Source organism: Leptopilina heterotoma, unplaced genomic scaffold (assembly GCF_015476425.1).
Source record: "Leptopilina heterotoma isolate Lh14 unplaced genomic scaffold, ASM1547642v1 Lhet_570, whole genome shotgun sequence".
Classification (NCBI taxonomy): domain Eukaryota; kingdom Metazoa; phylum Arthropoda; class Insecta; order Hymenoptera; family Figitidae; genus Leptopilina; species Leptopilina heterotoma.
Genome location: NW_025111128.1, coordinates 117,665 through 137,826, shown reverse-complemented (window position 1 = coordinate 137,826; position 20,162 = coordinate 117,665). Strand labels below are relative to the sequence as shown.

General features: G+C 28.8%; 1 protein-coding gene across 2 annotated transcripts in view; it reads left to right on the top strand.

The window, feature by feature from the left end:
- The window catches only part of LOC122508802 (putative metabolite transport protein HI_1104), a 455,038-nt gene that overhangs the window by 338,031 nt on the left and 96,845 nt on the right, over positions 1–20,162 (top strand). For both annotated transcript variants that reach the window (XM_043622357.1, XM_043622358.1), the window contains exon 8: positions 9,969–10,247. In XM_043622357.1, coding sequence (XP_043478292.1) covers positions 9,969–10,247 — 279 coding nt within the window. The remainder of the gene's footprint in view (positions 1–9,968; positions 10,248–20,162) is intronic.

Sequence of the window (20,162 nt, the reverse complement as noted above, 5' to 3'; positions counted from 1 at the left end):
TTTAAAGATGAAAATAAAGAGTTTAACACTTCACTGGACATTGAACAGTAGTTAATTGAGACGGTGCACGTTATTCACGTAGGTGAATACATTTCTTTAAGCAATAATGTTAATTTTCAATAAAATAGAGAGAATTAAAAATTTGATGTGGTCTTTGTTTACAATAGAAAAAGTTTTCTACTTTTAGGGTTATTAAAACAGCTTACTTACCGACAGCTGAGAAGTATGATACTTTCGTATAGAAATCATCATTTCGACGCCTCCCGCCAATATAGTGTTTATTCAAACGCCAGTGCTATAAAGCGTTAATTCAGAAAATTGTGCTATATGGTATCTATTCAATTGTTTGTGCAATATCATCTCAATTCACGTTTACTTCAATAAAGGGTTAATTTAATTTTTAATTCTATATAATGCTTATTCAAATAATTGTGTCACATAATTTTAATTCTAGATTTCACACAATGTGAAATTTTACATTTTTTCAATTTTGGAGTGCTGTTAAAAAATACAACTTCAATATATTTAATTAATTTTATTCGTTAATTATTTGTTTATTATCGTTCAAATGACTTATTTGCAATTTTTCGACATTTTGTAAGAAAACAATGAATTGATTTTATAAACTATTTGTTAATTAAAAATCATATTTTATCGCAATGGAGTCGCGATCTTCTACTTCAACAGGTATGTATTTCTATTAAAAATTAAAAATTTGATTTATTGTTACTAAAGTTGATTGATGATAATTTCAATTAACAAATTATGAATTATTGTATAATTATTATTTTTAAATTATTTATTATTTAATAATAAGGAACTTTTATAATATTTGTTAAATTGAAATTGATTTTTGGAATAATTAATTTTATTAATGTAATAAAATTACACTTGATACAGATTTGTCAACAGAAATGAATAAGATTTTTGATAAAATAATAACAACGAATAATGATTCTTGTGAAACGAGTGTTTCTTCAAATTCGAGTGAAATTTGTCTACGAAAAGAAAATGAAACTGAAAATAGTTTTCAAATTAATGAGAGAGTCTCAAATGATCCAATTATTATAGGTAAGGTTAAATTACCATTGATTTTCAAAATTTTATAATATTTGAGGTGCATGTTTTAAAAACTAGATAAATCCATATTTTTTTATTTTGAGATATTGAAAAAAAACGAATTTCCTGACATAACAACTGCAGTTAATTTTAAAGTACAAAATTTGTAATATTCTATTTTTATAATAACGTTTTTATATCTAAGACGTTCTGTTTTTAATTTAACTATAATATAATTAAGTGTTTTAAAGATTTGATAATTTTTTCTAATAAAAAACATAAAAATTACAAGTCATCTTGGTTATGTCAAAATTCAAAATTCGTTGTTAATAATTTTTTTTTCCAAAATTTAACAGTTGCAGGACGATTTGTGAGGTCTTTAAATTATTAAATATATATTTATCTTGATTTTTTGAAAAAATGGATTAATCATCTTTTGAAAACATGCTTCCTGATTTAAAGTCTATAAAATTGATTAATTACGATTTTAAAAAAACTTTCCAGATTTGGATGAAATCACCGGAAAAGAATTCGAATTTTTAGAAAATCTGGATTCATTTTGTGTTTCTGCTGAGGAAGAAGCTTTTCAATCAACAGACGAAGAATTTAATGAATCCGAATCTGAAGAAAAAGAAAACGACGATTCTAACAATATTTCTAACGAGACAAATTCTGCAGATGTTGGCCAAAAAAGAAGATGTGAAGAAAAAGAAACTTTAACAAGGAAAAGATTATGCAAACGCGAAAATTGGAAAAAAAATATTGTTAAAAAATCAGCTAATCTTGGAGTTGAGTATACATCACAATCGACAAAAAAAATTGTTCCTGCTCGTTCCATGCAAAGATCATGTGGACCCGGCTGTAGATTTAAGTGTGAGGAGAAAGTTTCTGAAACGGCAAGACAAGCATTTTTTGATGATTTTTGGAATATTCCCGACCACAATAGGAAATACGATTGCCTCTTACGACATGTATCTGAAAGGTGCAATGAAGAGTGCCGTGAAGATTGTACAGATAAAGTAAAAAAGAGAAATTACAAGAGAACTTACACCATCAATGAAAGGGGAAAAAATATTACAGTCTGCAAATTAATGTTTATAAATACATTGAATATTAGTGGAAAAATGATAGACACTGCATTCCAAAAGTTTCGAGGCGGAGATTCGAATTTAGTTGACAAGCGAGGGCAACATTCAAAGACAACACCAAAAACTGTTGATCAGGAAATAACCAAAAGCGTTATTGATCACATTAATATGTTTTCTAGAGTGGAATCGCATTACGTCAGAAAAGACTCCAGTCGAGAGTACCTAGAAGAGACTTTAACTTTGAGTAAAATGTACACAATGTATGTAGATTACATGAAGGAGATCGAAAAACCAGCTGCAACAAAACATCACTACTGTGATATTTTTAATTCAAAATTTAATATTGGCTTTTTTAAGCCAAAGAAAGATTTGTGCGATATCTGTGAGGGCTATAAAAATGTTTCAGAAACAGAAAAAGAAAAACTGGAAGCAGCTTACAGAAGCCATATTGCAAATAAAGAAATATCGAGAAATATTAAATCTGAACAGAAAATTTTAGTCAAAAACGACAAGACTGCAAGCATGATATTTTTTGATTTCGAGAAGGTCCTGACAACTCCAAAAATAGAGGCTAGCTGCGCTTATTATAAGCGCAAGCTTTCGGTTTACAATTTTTCAATTTACGATGTTGCAACACACGAAGGATTTTGCTACGTTTGGAGCGAGAATGAAGCGAAAAAAGGTTCGAATGAAGTAGCGAGTTGTTTGCTTCAATATATTGAAAAGAGAGCTTCTGCAGGTGTTAAGAACTTTTATTTGTGGTCGGATAATTGTGCTGGGCAGAATAGAAATAGACATGTTTTTGCAATGTATGTCTATGCCTCCTGCAAATATGATGTGAACATCGTGCATTCATTTCTAGAGGTTGGGCACACCCAAAACGAAGGTGACTCCATGCATTCCACAATAGAAAGACATGCCAAGGGAAGGACAATTTACACATTAGATGAATGGTGTCAAATAATGGAAAGCGCTAAACTTACGAAACCATGTTATAAAGTAATAAAAATTGATTATAATATGGTTTACGATTTCAAAGATTTGTCATCGAAAATGAACTGGTCAAAGACAGTAGTGAGTGAGAAAAAGAGAAGCAGATCTGTTCCTGTCCAGATTTCAAAATTTAAGCAAGTTTCTGTCTCGAAAGAAAAAATTAATCAAATTGAATACAAAATCGCTTTTGATAAAAATTCCACTACACTTGTCACCAGACCAGAAAGAGAGTACGTTAGTGTGAAGAAATACACCCTGAAAAACGCCTACTCAAGTTATCAAGGACTTCCAGCAGCAAAACTGAAAGATTTGCAATTTCTTTGTAAAAAAAATTTAATTCCAGGAAAATATCACGAATACTACAACACATTTTCTACAAAAAATCCAAACGATAGCGAGTTAACTTTGAGCGAAGATGAGAACTGAAGCTGATATTGATAAGAATTGTTTAAAATTTAGTTTTATTGTGATAATAATTTTATTGTTCCGTTATTAATTTTATTGTTTTGTTATTAACTTTATTTGTTAGAATTTTATTATTACATTAGTTTTGAAAAAAGATTCGTTAAATTAAAATGTAATTCAATTTTTTTTAAGTCTTCGAAGAAAATGACTGTAAACCTTCATTACTTTTAAAGAATTACTAAAAAATAATTTAAAAATCAATGAAAATTAATAAATATTTAACACAGAATATCGTCACAAAAACCAAAAAGTAACAGTCGAAAACAATTCTGCCTATTCAAAGGCAGTAACTTTTCAACACCATACACACAAAAAATTAAATAATTAATTAATTAATTACGATCGCCCCAGCATGTGTGTTCATCGTACCTAGAAAAACCGGAAGTCCTCAACGAAAATTAATATTTAAACATTTAAACAATTATCAACATTAAAATGGATCTCACTTTCATTTATTAAACTGTACATAAATTTAATTTTTTCTAAAATTGTTTAAGAAATGTTTAAATAATTGTTTTTATATAATATTAATAAAATTATATTTGGTTTCAACAATTTTCTTAATTTAAATTATTTATTAATGATTACTTAAATTATTATTAAATGAATATAATTTCATTTTTCAAAATAAATATATAATTATTTATTTAACAATAGAAAAATTTTAAATAAATTAATATATTCTACAAAGTATAATAAGTTTTTGTTATTTATTAAATTAATTTTTCTATTAAGAATTATATTTCATCTTTTAAATGCTGTTTTACATTTTACTGACCATTCAAAATATTTTAATCTGGAGAAAAATTAATTTTTAATTCAATAATTTATACCGAGGTAGTGATTTTAACTATTATTTTAATTTTTACAATGTTTTCTAATTTAATTTTTGTAATTTTTATCGTAAGTATAATATTATGTTATTTTTTATACGTAAAGGTATAAAGAAAATAATATTTTAAATTAAAAATGATTAAACCTTACATTGTGTGAAATCTAGAATTAAAATTATGTGACACAATTATTTGAATAAGCATTATATAGAATTAAAAATTAAATTAACCCTTTATTGAAGTAAACGTGAATTGAGATGATATTGCACAAACAATTGAATAGATACCATATAGCACAATTTTCTGAATTAACGCTTTATAGCACTGGCGTTTGAATAAACACTATATTGGCGGGAGGCGTCGATTTGATTTGTTATCATAATACTTCTCAGCTGTCGGTAAGTAAGCTGTTTTAATAACCCTAAAAGTAGAAAACTTTTTCTATTGTAAACAAAGACCACATCAAATTTTTAATTCTCTCTATTTTATTGAAAATTAACATTATTGATTAAAAAAATGTAGTCACCTACCCAGTAAAAAAAATTCGATACACGGACCGCGGAGTTCGTATACGAGCTCGGTAGCTCGTATGAGAAATATGAGAAATCTCTCATACGAGCCTTTTCCGTAATGAGAAGTGTATAGATGCTTGTATACGAGGTGACTTTTAAAGCATTTTTCTTAATATAACACTATTTTAAAGTAAATGTAGATAATAGAAATGAATTTTCAAAGTAAAACAAAGCTAAATTTATAAGGGAAATGAAGTTTTAAGAAAAAAAGGATAATTTTGTTCAAAGAATTTATTCACACTGAAAAAAGGTTAGAATTTGATAATTCCTTGTTACTCTAACTAACCGACATTAGATATTTCTTGGATGCGGTAAGCACGATTTTGTATTGGCGGTAGAATAAATAAGTTTTTCTTCATTGCTAATTAATAATATATTATTATTTATTTATTAAATAAATGTTCATATAAAATAATTAAATTTAATACAAAATCGTGCTTACCGCATCCGAGAAATATCTAATGTCGGTAAGTTAGAGTAACAAGGAATTATCAAATTCTAACCTTTTTTCAGTGTGAATAAATTCTTTGAACAAAATTATCCTTTTTTCTTAAAACTTCATTTCCCTTATAAATTTAGCTTTGTTTTACTTTGAAAATTCATTTCTATTATCTACATTTACACGGAAAAAATTAATTTAGTACATTTTACGAAACTAATTTTGGAATAGCGGATACAAAGAGGAGTTTAGTATAAGATAAAACAGAATCAATAGTAATATATGATGACTGCGTTTCTCGAAAACTCAAAAAAAATTCTATGGAATTCACAAATGATCGGTTGGACGTTCTAATTCAAGAGTTTTGTAAAATGTTTAGCCTGAAGCGCATGCGCCACGGAAAAAAATATTCACGGAGAAAAAAACGAATAAAGCAGAAAAAAGAATTTCTTAATGTACCAATGAGCTCTCAAGACCATTTTTTATCGTCTTCTATAGGAGATAGATGATTGGTTCGACACATGTGACTGCACTCTACAACGCAATGGTTCGCTTGGATTGGCTTATTTTATTCTGACACTAACTTAACGGAAATACGCATACATATAAACGAATTCTGACGCAACGCACATACAATATAACTCGCACTTGTAGATGAAAGAATTGAGTTTCTTTATATACTAACTGAGGAGATTAAAACTGCGCTTGTGAGAAATGTCAATATACTGAATATTAATTTTTAAAAAAAATCATTTTTTTAAAAGTTATACAAAATATTTTATGGTTTTTAAAATAACATTTTTTGATTATAATTAGTTATAAAATCTCTATAAAATTTTTCAATTTTTAGAAAATAATTTTATTCTTAATTTTAAATTATAAATAAATTGACAAAAAATTTTCAAAATTAAATTCAAACTCAAAAAATGTTTATATTAAATTGTCTAAAATTTGAAGTAATAACAGTTAAAACTTGAGAAATTAATATATATATTGTCATCGGTAAATAGTATGATAAACTATAAAATTTATTGGACTGTAAATTAAAAGAAATTAATAATAATTAAAAGTTTGGATTACAAAAGCACATAAAAAATGTTACGAATTTGGAACAATGAAATGTGAAATACGTAAAAGAAAACAATTATCCAAATGTTACCGGCAGGTAAAGCAGTTCTCTTTTTCCTTCCACATATTATATCTATATACAGCAGACAAGTTAATACCGACGCGACGAGACAAGCTTCAACATATCTATTTATAACGCGACTTTTGGTACACCCCGTATAGAATTTTACGAAACTTTGTTCGAGAATTCACGATAGACAGCGAAGTGGAAACTCAAACCACGCGTTTTTAGATTGCACGAAACATTTTTACCATTTTCTGATAAAATGTTCACCAGAAAATACGAAACATTTCTACATTCAAGCTTGTTTTATAAATTACAACACTGGTTGCAGTTTCTCGACAATTGTTCTGCTTAAAGTAGTGAAAGTTTCTGGGTTTTTGAAAAACTTCGTCTAGGCATCTTAAATATCCGCTAGTGCGAAATTAGTTTCGTAAAATCTGCTGAACTTATTTTTTCCGTGTACTTTAAATTAGTGTTATATTAAGAAAAATGCTTTAAAAGTCACCTCGTATACAAGCATCTATACACTTCTCATTACGGAAAAGGCTCGTATGAGAGATTTCTTATATTTCTCATACGAGCTACCGAGCTCGTATACGAACTCCGCGGTCCGTGTATCGAATTTTTTTTACTGGGTATTTTTTCTTTTATCGTAGCAGATCAAGAATACTGAAGACAGCTTCAAATTGCTCTAAAGGATGTAAATGAAGGAAATATTAATGTAGAAAGTCACTTATATGGTGCAGACATCGTAGATTAACAGTAGTTTCATTTTTCATGTTTTCACATTACATAAGTTTAAATCATAGAGTTATTAGAATAGAGTGCGCAAGCGACCAAAATGTTTCTTAGGCGCATAGACGGAGACAGCCATACGAAAAGAAGACCCCTTTCCTTTCTTTCTCTAATAACGCATGCGCGATAGTGAAACAGCTGATGCATCGAAACAACTGTTGCTTGCTTGCAATTATATTTTTCTTTTATTTACATGACAAATAAATAATTTAAAATAAATTTAAAATTAAAATAAAACATTTATAATATTTAAAACAATTTTTCATGCGATCTTTTAGACAAAAACCTAACCAAAAACTTTCATTCTTGCACATGCGCCAATAAACAAGGTAAGAAAAGGGGTCTACTTTCATGCTTTTGTCTCTTTCTATGCGCCTAAGAATGCCTCTCACGGTAAAAGGTATAACTCGCGCACTCTATTCTAATAACTCTATGGTTTAAATGCGTTTTTCTCGAAATGACATTTTTCAAAACGGTGGGCAGTCTAACCAGAACAGTTTTGATCGGATTGACTTCGGCCAAAGTTTTTTTTTGTTCGTCATTTACTAATGCTTTCGAGTACGTAGCGGATTTTTTTTGGTTTGTTTGTTTTTTTTGGCAATAAATATTTTCAAAAAATTTCGCTCTAAAAATCGACTTTTTTCATCAAACAGCTGCCAAATACACAAAAATTAATATTTTTAAAATATCCTACGTACTCGAAAGCTAAATCTATCGCATATTCAGAAAAACTTTGAATTTTGGTTTTTGATTAAACGGTCTAACCAGAATATTGCCCACCGATTTACCCTGCATAGAAACGCGACCAACTTTGGCGTCCTCTGTAGGCAACAAATTGAAACTTTTTTTAAGTATAAATATATTTTCGTAAACTTAAAAAGTTAATAAATAAAGTCCTCGAAACCAAATTTTGTTTACTTTATTCCTGTGTCTTAAAAAAATTCATGAAAAACAGGTTTAAAAGGCACCTCAAAGGTGTCACTCCCCCTTAATACAATTATTCGCAGAAATTCAATTATTTTCATAAAAAACAATATATTGTTTGTAGAAAATGATTTATTTTTAAAAATTTTAATAAAATTTTTGGCAAGAATTTATAAATATTCAGAAATTATTAAATTCTTCGCAAAAAGGCAATTATTCCTAAAAATTTTATTTAAATATTTGTTGTTAAAATTCTTTATGGGAATTCAATTTTAAGAAACATTGACTAAATAATTTACTTCTCGTGGAATTTTCTAATAAAAATTGATTTAAAAATGAATCCTAGTTACAATTTTAGATAATAATTGAATATTAAAAGCATTACGGCTTGAATTTTTAGAAATAGTTGAATTTTAAAAAGGTTTTTAATTAAAATTGTTATCACACGGAGAAAACTGAAGTATTCAACTAACTATGTGGAGGGACAAACAGACTATATTTGAGGTTAAGTTTTTCGTAACAATCTCGGAGGGATAAATAGACACTCCGATGATTAATTTGACTCACTCGGAGGGAAAAGTTAACTATCCAGAGAATCAGGCTTTACACTCAAAACCTAACCCTCTAAGTTTGACTATCCAGTTTTCTCAGTGCAAACAATATTCTGTAGAATTAATTTTTTTGAAATTATTTGAAGTTTTTATTTTCTAATATATATTTCATTGAAGAATTTCCTCCGAATAATTGAAATTTCGTAAAATTGAATTGTAAACAAATATAAATTTGAAAATTGAAATGATTTTGAAAATAATTTTGAAGAAATTACGTAGTAATTACCCACATAGCACAATCTATCTGCAAATTTGCGGCAAGTTTTCAAAGCCAAATTCGAAAACTTGCCTGGAAAATTTGCAGCAAACTTGCGGTAAATACCAAAATGTCCGTTTGGTGGCAAGTTTGCAGAGCAAATTTGCAGAAAATTTGCATGGCAAAGTAAATGTTAAATGCATGCGCAGTAGTTTTCTATGACATCTAGAGCTGCGCACTACATTTATGTCACCTTCCCTGTAGGGAAGGCAACGTTTATCAAAATACTTACATTTTGAATACAAAAAGATTTTTTTTGAAATTTTTAGGTTTTTTGAAAGTTTGCTGCAAATTTTCCTCAAGTTTACTACAAAATTATCTGCAAGTTTGCCACGCAAGTTTTCTGCAAATTTGCTCTGCAAACTTGCCACCAAACGGACATTTTGGTATTTACCGCAAGTTTGCTGCAAATTTGCCAGGCAAGTTATCAAATTTGGCTTTGAAAACTTGCCGCAAATTTGCAGAAAATTATTGTGCTATGTGGGTACTTAGTAATATTTTTGTAATATAAAATAATGATTCGGTCATCTTTAATTATTAGAAAACATGAATAAATTTGCATTTGAATGTTTTGAAAATTTTGATTCCTTTACAAAAATAATAATGATTAAATGTTTTCGAATAGTTTTACAATTAAAAAAATTCTTAAATAAATGTATTAGAACATTTTTCTTAGTATTTAATCCTTTTGAGAATGAATCAGAATATTCTTTAAGGTCAGGGAAAAAGTGAAAATTTTGAAAATTTAGCAACAAAAATTTGTGAATTTAAAAATTATTTCATTTCTATTTTCTTTTTCAGGTGGCATGTGTTTTGCATATAATTGCGATTTATATTATAGAGAATATTTTCCGGATTACGATCTTGGCTGGTGGTTATTTGCTGTGACAATTGTTATTGGAAGTATCGGTGTTGTGGTCGGTGGTGTTGTCAGTGATAAATTTGTAGCAAAAATGGGTATTAAATCAAGAGTGGCAGTTTTGGCGATAAGCCAATTAGTGGCAACACCTTTTGCTTTTGGTTCCGTCTATTTTGATCCTCTTTGGGCTATGATTACACTTGGGATTTCTTATTTCTTTGGTAAGCTTTAAAAAAAAGAAAAAATACGATAAATTCATTACAAAAAAGTTTTTACTTTCTTGGAAAACAAGAGGTCATTGCTCGTTCTTCGCTCATCATTACGAAATTAAGAAAAGAAACTTGTAGAGTTATTTTTTTGTCTATCCTCATTGTCTTCCTAATTTTTTTCTTTTTCTTTCACATTGGTATTTAATAGACTATTTGCATTTATTTGATATTTAATACTATTATTTTGATAATAGTATTATTGATAAAATAATACTTTTTTGTTTGTTTTTGATTACCCAATAAGAAATGAATCATCAAATTGATGTCAAATTGAGGTCAATTTGATGGTAAAAATTTCGTCAAATTGACGATTTAAATTGACGAAAACATGTCTCACATTTTAACCATTTTTTGATCATTTTTAAAAATGACGAAATTTTTACGATTTATTAATTTTGATCATTTTACTTATAGATTTTGGCCAGTTTTTAATCATTTTTAAAATCGACTGAAATTTCACGATTTTACAATTTAATTTTATAACACGGAAAGAAAATGTTTCGTAAAAATTACGGAACTTAGTTCAGTAACCCAAGATATCGCGACCATTTCAGCATTAATTCAAACTTGTCTTTTTTAAAAAGTAATAAACTATTTTGGAAATAATACAAAGTATATCAACACTTATTGATGAGTTACCCAGTGACTTTCTCATAAAGCCTTATCTGAAGAATTACGGAACTGTTTCTGAAAAATCCTGATATAAGAAAGACGAAAAATAGTATCCCAATGGGAAAAAACCAATTAATTCATTAATGGCCCAATAATATGAGTCAGGCATGTCAATATTGGCACCCATTAACGGTAAAGTCATGGGTTGAGTACGTCGTTGCCAATAATTGGCACCCATCATTAGCTGCCAATAATAAAATTTTTTATAAAAATTTATTTGACAATAATTATGAATTAAAATTATAATTATTTAATTAGATAAATTAAAAATTGTTTATTGAATTTTTATGATTTTTTTAATTATTATATTTGTAAAATAAAAAAGTCATCACTGTAATAGTGAGATCTCTCTCTTTAAAAAAATTGCCTCACATCCTAGCAAAAACAGGAGAGGCAGGGGGCAGAATTCACGCATGTGGGAACATTTGAATAATTTTCAATTATTTGCTAATTCATTCGTGCAGCTTCTCCTTTTTATATTAATAGATAATAAATACCTAATAAATAATAATAAAATATATAATAATAATTAAATACTAAATTAAAAATAATAATAAAACAATAATATCTATTGAGTTGAAGGAAATGAATTTATCATTCGGTGATTAAATATTAAATTTGAAAGAAGTTAACAATTTTCACGAATCAATCTATACAAATAAATTAAATATCTTAAATAGATCTTGATAAGCTCATGGGCTTCATATGTATCGACAGCACAGCTGCCCTAATACAGAAGCCTGCTTAATTTGAAAAATATTTTCGAAATTAATTAATAATTTCAAAATTATCGAGATTTATTTAAGATATTTAATTTATTTGTGTAAATTGATTCGGGAAAATTGTTAACTTCTTTCAAATTTAATAATAGGGGAGGGTGGTCCCATACCGACCCCCTAAAGTGCAAAGGCTAAAAATGTGCCAAAAATGTGTTTCTTTGTCTTCGTCAAAATTTTTTTGAGTAAAGGAACTATTTTTCAATGTTTTCTGACGGTTGCCGAGGTTTCTGATTGTCATTAATAAAAGATCTAAAGAAAAAGCAAAAATTTACATTTTTAACTTTTTCAAAATGGGTGGTCCGAAACCGACCCCCTATTTTTTTGGGGAAAACCTCAAGAATAATCAAGATATCAAATTCTGATAGTAATTAAAATAAAATTCAACAGTCTGTAATGAACTGTTAAATTATTTTGACTTCATTTAAATACATTTTTGGACCTTTTTCTGAACAAAAAGGTAAATAAATGAATCATTAGTAACTTTACACGGAAAAACCTTTAAGCAGTCTGCTCACCCGAAACTTATGCGTCAGCGCCGCCACTAAACTTGTTCATCTGCACTCCCAAACTGGGTGACCAACGTACCCAGTTGTAATTTTCTAAACTTTTTGGGAAGTTTGTCTATCGAAAACGGTAATGCTACGCACCCAGTGGCGGGCGATCAGACTTTCCATGCAGTGAGAAGCGAAATTTTGTGACAGTGGGAAGGCAGACTTCTCAAAGGTTTTTCCGTGTACTCTGAGATTATTTATGTCTTTAACCCATTAACGCCTGAAACCTCTAAAAATTTGTGTTTAATTAAAGATTTAATTTCATATATTGAAAATGCTCCCTGCAAGTAACTGAAGTGTTTCTTTATGTTTTCGGGGTCGCTCTACAAGATTCCGGGCTCAGATTTAAAATTTATCGAAAAAAAATTAAATATGGCGAATTTTGTGCATCAAATTGCAAAAAAAAAAAAATTTTTTTTTAAATAATTATTTCTTGCTGAAAACATTTTTTTCACACGAATTCAAGTGTCACAATTTGGCACAAACTTATTAAACTTTCAAAATATGCAATAGCGGAAATAAAAAAACAAAATGGCGGCTTCAAAATGGCGCTAATTTGAGAAAAAAATTATTCAATTCTTTTTATGGTGCACCGATATTTACCATGGCTATAAAATGTGATAGAACTTAGTGTTTATATGTTTTTGAGGTCGCTCATGACGAATATATAATCGGATTTTCAAAATTCAAAATGGCGGATCCAATATGTCCGACAAAATTTTTTAAAATTTACTCGATTGGCTTGAATTTTGTTAATCAGGGGTTTTTGAGGTCACAGATTATGAATTAGCTATCGGATTTTCAAAATTCAAAATGGTGGATCCAATATGGAGGACAAAAATTATTTTAATTTACTAGATTCGCTTGAAACTTGTTTCTCAGGGGGTTTTTAAGTCGGTGATTATGAATCTGCAATTGTATTTTCAAAATACAAAATGGCGGATCCAATATGGCGAACAAAATTTTTTAAATCAATTCTAGTCGCGTGAAATTTGAAAATGATGACCATCCAAGAGCCAGAATAGTCAGAATAAGACAAAGTAAGGCAAAATACAAAACAAATCTATCAGAAGTAAACAACCAAAAAATTGTTGGTCCAAATCTAGTTGGCTTAGCTTTGATAAATTCTTTTAACACTGTTCTATCATAAGAATTAATATTTCCAAACTATTCTGGCTCTTGGATGGTCATCATTTTCAAATTTCACGCGACTAGAATTGATTTAAAAAATTTTGTTCGCCATATTGGATCCGCCATTTTGTATTTTGAAAATACAATTGCAGATTCATAATCACCGACTTAAAAACCCCCTGAGAAACAAGTTTCAAGCGAATCTAGTAAATTAAAATAATTTTTGTCCTCCATATTGGATCCACCATTTTGAATTTTGAAAATCCGATAGCTAATTCATAATCTGTGACCTCAAAAACCCCTGATTAACAAAATTCAAGCCAATCGAGTAAATTTTAAAAAATTTTGTCGGACATATTGGATCCGCCATTTTGAATTTTGAAAATCCGATTATATATTCGTCATGAGCGACCTCAAAAACATATAAACACTAAGTTCTATCACATTTTATAGCCATGGTAAATATCGGTGCACCATAAAAAGAATTGAATAATTTTTTTCTCAAATTAGCGCCATTTTGAAGCCGCCATTTTGTTTTTTTATTTCCGCTATTGCATATTTTGAAAGTTTAATAAGTTTGTGCCAAATTGTGACACTTGAATTCGTGTGAAAAAAATGTTTTCAGCAAGAAATAATTATTTAAAAAAAAATTTTTTTTTTTTTGCAATTTGATGCACAAAATTCGCCATATTTAATTTTTTTTCGATAAATTTTAAATCTGAGCCCGGAATCTTGTAGAGCGACCCCGAAAACATAAAGAAACACTTCAGTTACTTGCAGGGAGCATTTTCAATATATGAAATTAAATCTTTAATTAAACACAAATTTTTAGAGGTTTCAGGCGTTAATGGGTTAAGTTATGTTGACATAGTTAAACTTGAATTAATATTATTACTTTATTTAAATAAATTTTAAAGCCTTTTTTAAAATGATAATAAATATAAATTGTTAAACAGTGTCTAAATTTCCAATATAATAGCAGCAATGGTTTTGCCTGTTTTAATTTTCGCCCTATTTCTAGTAAAATATATACGAATTTTGTTATTAATTGTTTTTCGTTTTCGTACTTAACTGCTTTTAAAGATGTCAAAAAGTACACCTTTTCTTAATTCATATCGCCTTGTCAAGAACATTTTACAACCGACAATGAATAAAATATTTAACCAAAAGAGAATTAAAGTTAAGTAATAAGTGCTGTGATTGTTAGTAAAATATTTTATAAATTCCTAAAAAATAAAAGTAAATATGCAAAACCTATCCTCACTTCATGTGAACAATAAGGAAGAAGAGAATAAACAATTACAATGTAAAAATATGGGGGTCGGTTTCGGACCACCCCCACTATTTTCACAAAATGTTTTGCCAATCACTTATATCAGTGGAATCAATTTAATTTGAATGTTGTACGTTGAAGTTAAGGTCATATACAATCAAAATTAATTTCGTAAAAATTTTCCTGTATTCAAAAAACACTGTTAGCTCGAATTCCGTATAGGTCAAAAATTAATTTAAACAATGCTAAAATCTAATATTGCTTGAATCTTCAAAATGAAATCAAACGCATTGATAAAACCTGTGGCCCAGTTGTTGGTGTTGTGAAAGTGTTCGACTGATGGTACTGACGATTTTTTTAGTGGTACCATTTTCAAGAAACATAAGGGGGTCGGTATGGTACGAGGGGTCGGTATGGGACCACCCTCCCCTATCTATTGTTTTTAACTGTCATATAAAATAAAATAAAACAAAATTTAATTTATTTTCAAATATTTCATTTATTCAAATCAACAAACAAGGAAAAATTCTCAGCATTCTTTTAATATATTCAAATTTTGAATTTAAAAAAAATTATCGTTATTCACAAATTGTTATTATTAAATAGAAATTATGTCCATATTAACAGGAGATATTGAACTTTTGAAAATCTAAAAATTTTGAAAATAAGACGTTTTTGAAAATTTTGTTTAAAAATGTAATTTTAAAATTTATTAATTAATCAATTTTGAAATTCATTGAATTTTTGTTTCCACTGTGTTTTTAATGTATAAAAATTTTTAAATTTATTAAATTAATCAATTTTGAAATTCATTGAATTTTTGTTTCCTCAGAAAATTCAGCAATTATCACATAAAATTGATAAAATCTCGCTGTTTTCAAAATTTTTTCCATTAATGGGTGCCAATAATATAGGGGAATGTAAGGTATCGTGGCGTGTAAGGTATGGTGGCGACTTGTCAAATCTGGCATGTAACGTCACATCTGAAGCGCCATATCACTATGGTCGATGTCTTTTATCGTGATGACATTTTATATGCAGTATTATTAATGACCAAACGCGTGCTTTGTACTCTAAGTGATTTTGAATAAAAAAGTAGTGAAAAATAAATAAAAAGTTTTATTGGTTATGTGTGTTAACAGTGACAGAGTGAAGATTTTTTGAAAATTGAGTCAGGTAAATGTATGGAACGTATTGTTTAGACCTTGGACAACAGTTTTTTGTATTTTACATTTTTCTCAATTCGCGCTGTATGAAAGTAACACCATCATATTTTCATCAATAGCTTGTAAGGTATGATGGCGTAATTTTTGTAACGTACAGTGGCGGATCATTTTTTGCACGAGTTTCAATTGTCTTTGCATTTTTTGTGTACTAATGCCTCTTGTGCTCCACCGCAATAATTCTCGAATATGTCACACTTGCGGTCTTCTCTTCTTCTAGTTGCGTTAAAACAGTCACCAGCACATGTCCAAATTGTAACCATCACTGAAGTGAAACTTTTTTTTCTATAATGTAAAATCATCAGTTTTTTCTCTTTTTGTTATTTTTCATCATTTCTAGTAATTTTAATAAATGATTTTAACATCTACATAATATTTTAGTTAAATACACCAAATTCGCCACCATACCTTACAACTTTCAAAAACAAAAAAAATCAGTGTTTTGCGCCAAGAGCTGTAAAATTTCACTGCATTTAAATTTTAACAGCCGCTTCTGACAGAAATATGCTTAATAGATGTCAGCAACTGTCTGCTTTTGAAATTTTGAAAAATATTGTTTTTTGAGAGAGAGAGAGAGAGAGAGAGAGAGAGAGAGAGAGAGAAAGAGATGCAAAAATCAAAGTGTCCGCCACCATACCTTACACTCCCCTACCAATAGAAAATCAATGGCTCTCAATATTGGGCCATTGTGATGCCAATGGTAACTAATAAATCCCATTGGGATATTAAGCAACAAAAAGACAAAGGTAGCCATTTATTTACTCGTCTCGGTCACGGGGCGCCCTCGACCTCCACTCGTGTCACAAAAATCATCGTAAAAAAATTGGGCTGCCTTTGTTTCCGTGTTACTTACGATACTTTTTATTCCAAATGCATAAAAGAGTCGATTTCAGATAGCAAACGATAGGGAGTAAAAGTCATTCAATTGTTCGACTTGTATGAAAATGGCGTTTATTTTTTTCCTAGGACAAAAATAACGCATGGGAACAGCTGTTTTTTTTGTCCTAGGAAAAAATTGAACGCCATTTTCATACGGTCGAACAAATTAATGACTTTACGTCCTGTCGTCAACTATCTAAAAGCGCCATTTTTGTGGATGTGGGATGAAAAATTTTTTTTTGCTTTTCTTTCCATTACTCACACTTTCATCTTTAAATGCCAACACAGTAGCCTGGCCATTTTTGTAAAATTATTTAATATCAATGAGTGCCGGGCTGAAAAAGTTTCCATTTCATCTAAAAAAACAAATACAAAAATAATAAAGTGAATGTGTGAATAATTAATGGACCCAAAAGGTGATTGAATGTGAAAAAAGAGATCACAGTAAATCGTGAGGTATTAAAAAGTGTTGCAGATTAAATTAGCACCAAAAAAGATTAAAATAATCAATGTTGGTGTTATTTTTTAAAATAAATAAAATTTTAGTTCATTAAATTTTTTTATAACTATAAAACATGAAGATATCGATAACTCTAAGTCTTCGTCTCGAAGTGATCAATTTCTTCATATTTTATAATAATTAAAGATGACCAAGTATAATAAAATCATTATTTTATATTATAAGAATATTATACTTCTTCAAAATTATTTTCATTATTTCAATTCAATTATTTTCAAAAATTTTTAACTACAATTTTACTTTATATCAATATTATTTTTAATAATTTTCGAAAAAGTTCTTTGGCAATTTTCAAATCCATTTGTTTATAATATTCAATTTCACGAAATTTCAATTTCAATTCGCGCTACCGGATGGCCACCCAGGGTGACCAAGCAATAAATAATGTTGTAAATCTGCTTGATTTTTGCATCAATCGAATCGCGATTTTAAGTCACTGAACAAAATTTTATCTACTTTCGAAAAATAAAAAAAAAATTTTTTTTTACATTTCTTCTTGTTTATTTATAACAATTAAAAAACTATGTTCAACACTACTGAAAAACGTTCGGATGTTATTTTGTATATTGCAAAAAAATAAAAATGAAATCATGAAAGCTTCACAATAAAATTGTTTTATGTCAATAAATACAACATATTTTGATGTTACAATGAATTTTCTATTTGTTTAAACTTTAAACAAATTATTGTTGTTATTTACCAACCTTTTACAGAATGCACTTAGAAAGTTGCAGTTTTTTTCTAATTTTGCAATTTATTAATCTTATATGATCACAAATAAAGAGTAAAAATTGAATTATTATTTAAACAATTTTTAAACAAATTATTGTTGCTATTTACCAACTTTTTACAGAATACACCTAGAAAGTTGCAGTTTTTTCCTAATTTTGCAATTTACTAAACCTTATGTGATTATAAATAAAAAAATCAAAATTGAATTGTTATTTAAACCATTTTTAAACAAATTAATAATTCGTTTATAAATTGTAATATGTAATAATATAAGGTTTAGTAAATTGCAAAATTAGGAAAAAACTGCAACTTTCTAGGTGTATTCTGTAAAAAGTTGGTAAATAGCAACAATAATTTGTTTTAAAATTGTTTAAATATTAATTCAATTTTTACTCTTTATTTGTGATCATATAAGATTTAGTAAATTGCAAAATTAGGAAAAAACTGCAATTTTCTAGGTGTCCCAGGCGGAAAAGTCGGACGAATGTCGGAATTTACAACCGGCTGGGATCCGCGCCCGTACAGACCGCAAGTACCGACGGTCTGTACCGATTCGGATCTGAAAAAGCAACCGGCGCGGTACAGATTATGCTCCGACTGTCGAAACCGTCTTACCACTATTGTCAGTACCGGCTCGGTACTGGATTTCTTCCGCCGGCGGATCTTATTCTTCTGCGGCGTCGGAAGAATGACGGATATGTTAAGTCTGTACTGGCTCGGTGCTGGGCCGGATCCGACTGCGGATGTCGTCATTTATTGTCACATTATAAATTTATTTTCAATAAATGTGTCATAACTAAATAATTATTACAATAATTAATTGCATTATTTTAGAAAATAATGATTAATTAATAAATGAATTTAATCAAAATATTAAGTAATTATTTATTGAGAGTTTTTTCAAAATTAAACAATTAAAAAAATTTGTTGTGCACTTATACTTTATAATTATTATAAATAAATTTATACTATTAATATAAATTTATTATTATTGAGATATTATTAATTAATATTATTGAGAATTAATAATAAATTATTAATATTAATAAATATTAATATTCATGTTAATAATTTATTATTAATTCTCAATAATATTAATGTTAATTAATAATATCTCAATAGTAATAAATTTATTATTATTGTGATATTAATTAAAATTGTTAATATTATTATGTTCAATATTATTATACTGAGATACAATTATTTGATATATTATATAATAATAAAAATATAGCTGTAGCATTGACGCGTAGTTATTCGACAAGTTTTATTTGAGCTAGTGACACTTGAGAGTATTTAAGATTTCTCTCTAAATCTGAATATGTGAAATTTCACTTATTGTACGTTATAAGTCGTCTTCTCGATCAATAAGTGCATATACACTTATAAATAAGTGAATTTTTCACTTATTCTGAGTGAAATTTCACTTATTATAAGTGTATATGCACTTATTGAACGAGAGAGCGACTTATAACTTACAAATATGTGAATTTTCACATATTCAGATTTAGAGAGTTGAGAGTCCCATGCGAGCGTAGCATAGTGGTTAGCGTGCGAGATTTCAGTGCGTAAATATTCGGTTAGGCGTAGGTTCGTACCTCCAAACGTTAGGATTTTTCAAATGTGTATGTAATAAAAAATTGCGTTTAAGTGTATAAAAAAAAAATGTGTAAAGTGAACTGTCAATGAATTGTCATCAGTATTTATCTTTTGCAATTAATTATTATTTTTTGTATTGATATTTGTTGAAATTATCATTTGGATCCGATCCGGTTGTCAGTTGGTAGAATGCCAGCGCTCGGCTGGCTATTAAATGAAAAATCAACGGTCGGTAGAGTGCCAGGTCCCAGCCGGTTGAATTATACACGGAACGGCTTCTCCCGGCCGGTCAGCGGGCGGTAGAATGCCATTTCCGAGCCGGTTGCCAGCGCGTTCCTGGCCTAGTCACTATTTGGTAGAATGCCCGTTCACATTCGGTTGGCAGGCGGTTCCCAGCCAGTACAGTTACACCGGCGTCAGTACGGGCTAGGATCCGCGCCGGTTGGAAATTTCCGCCTGGGGTATTCTGTAAAAAGTTGGTAAATAACAACAATAATTTGTTTAAATA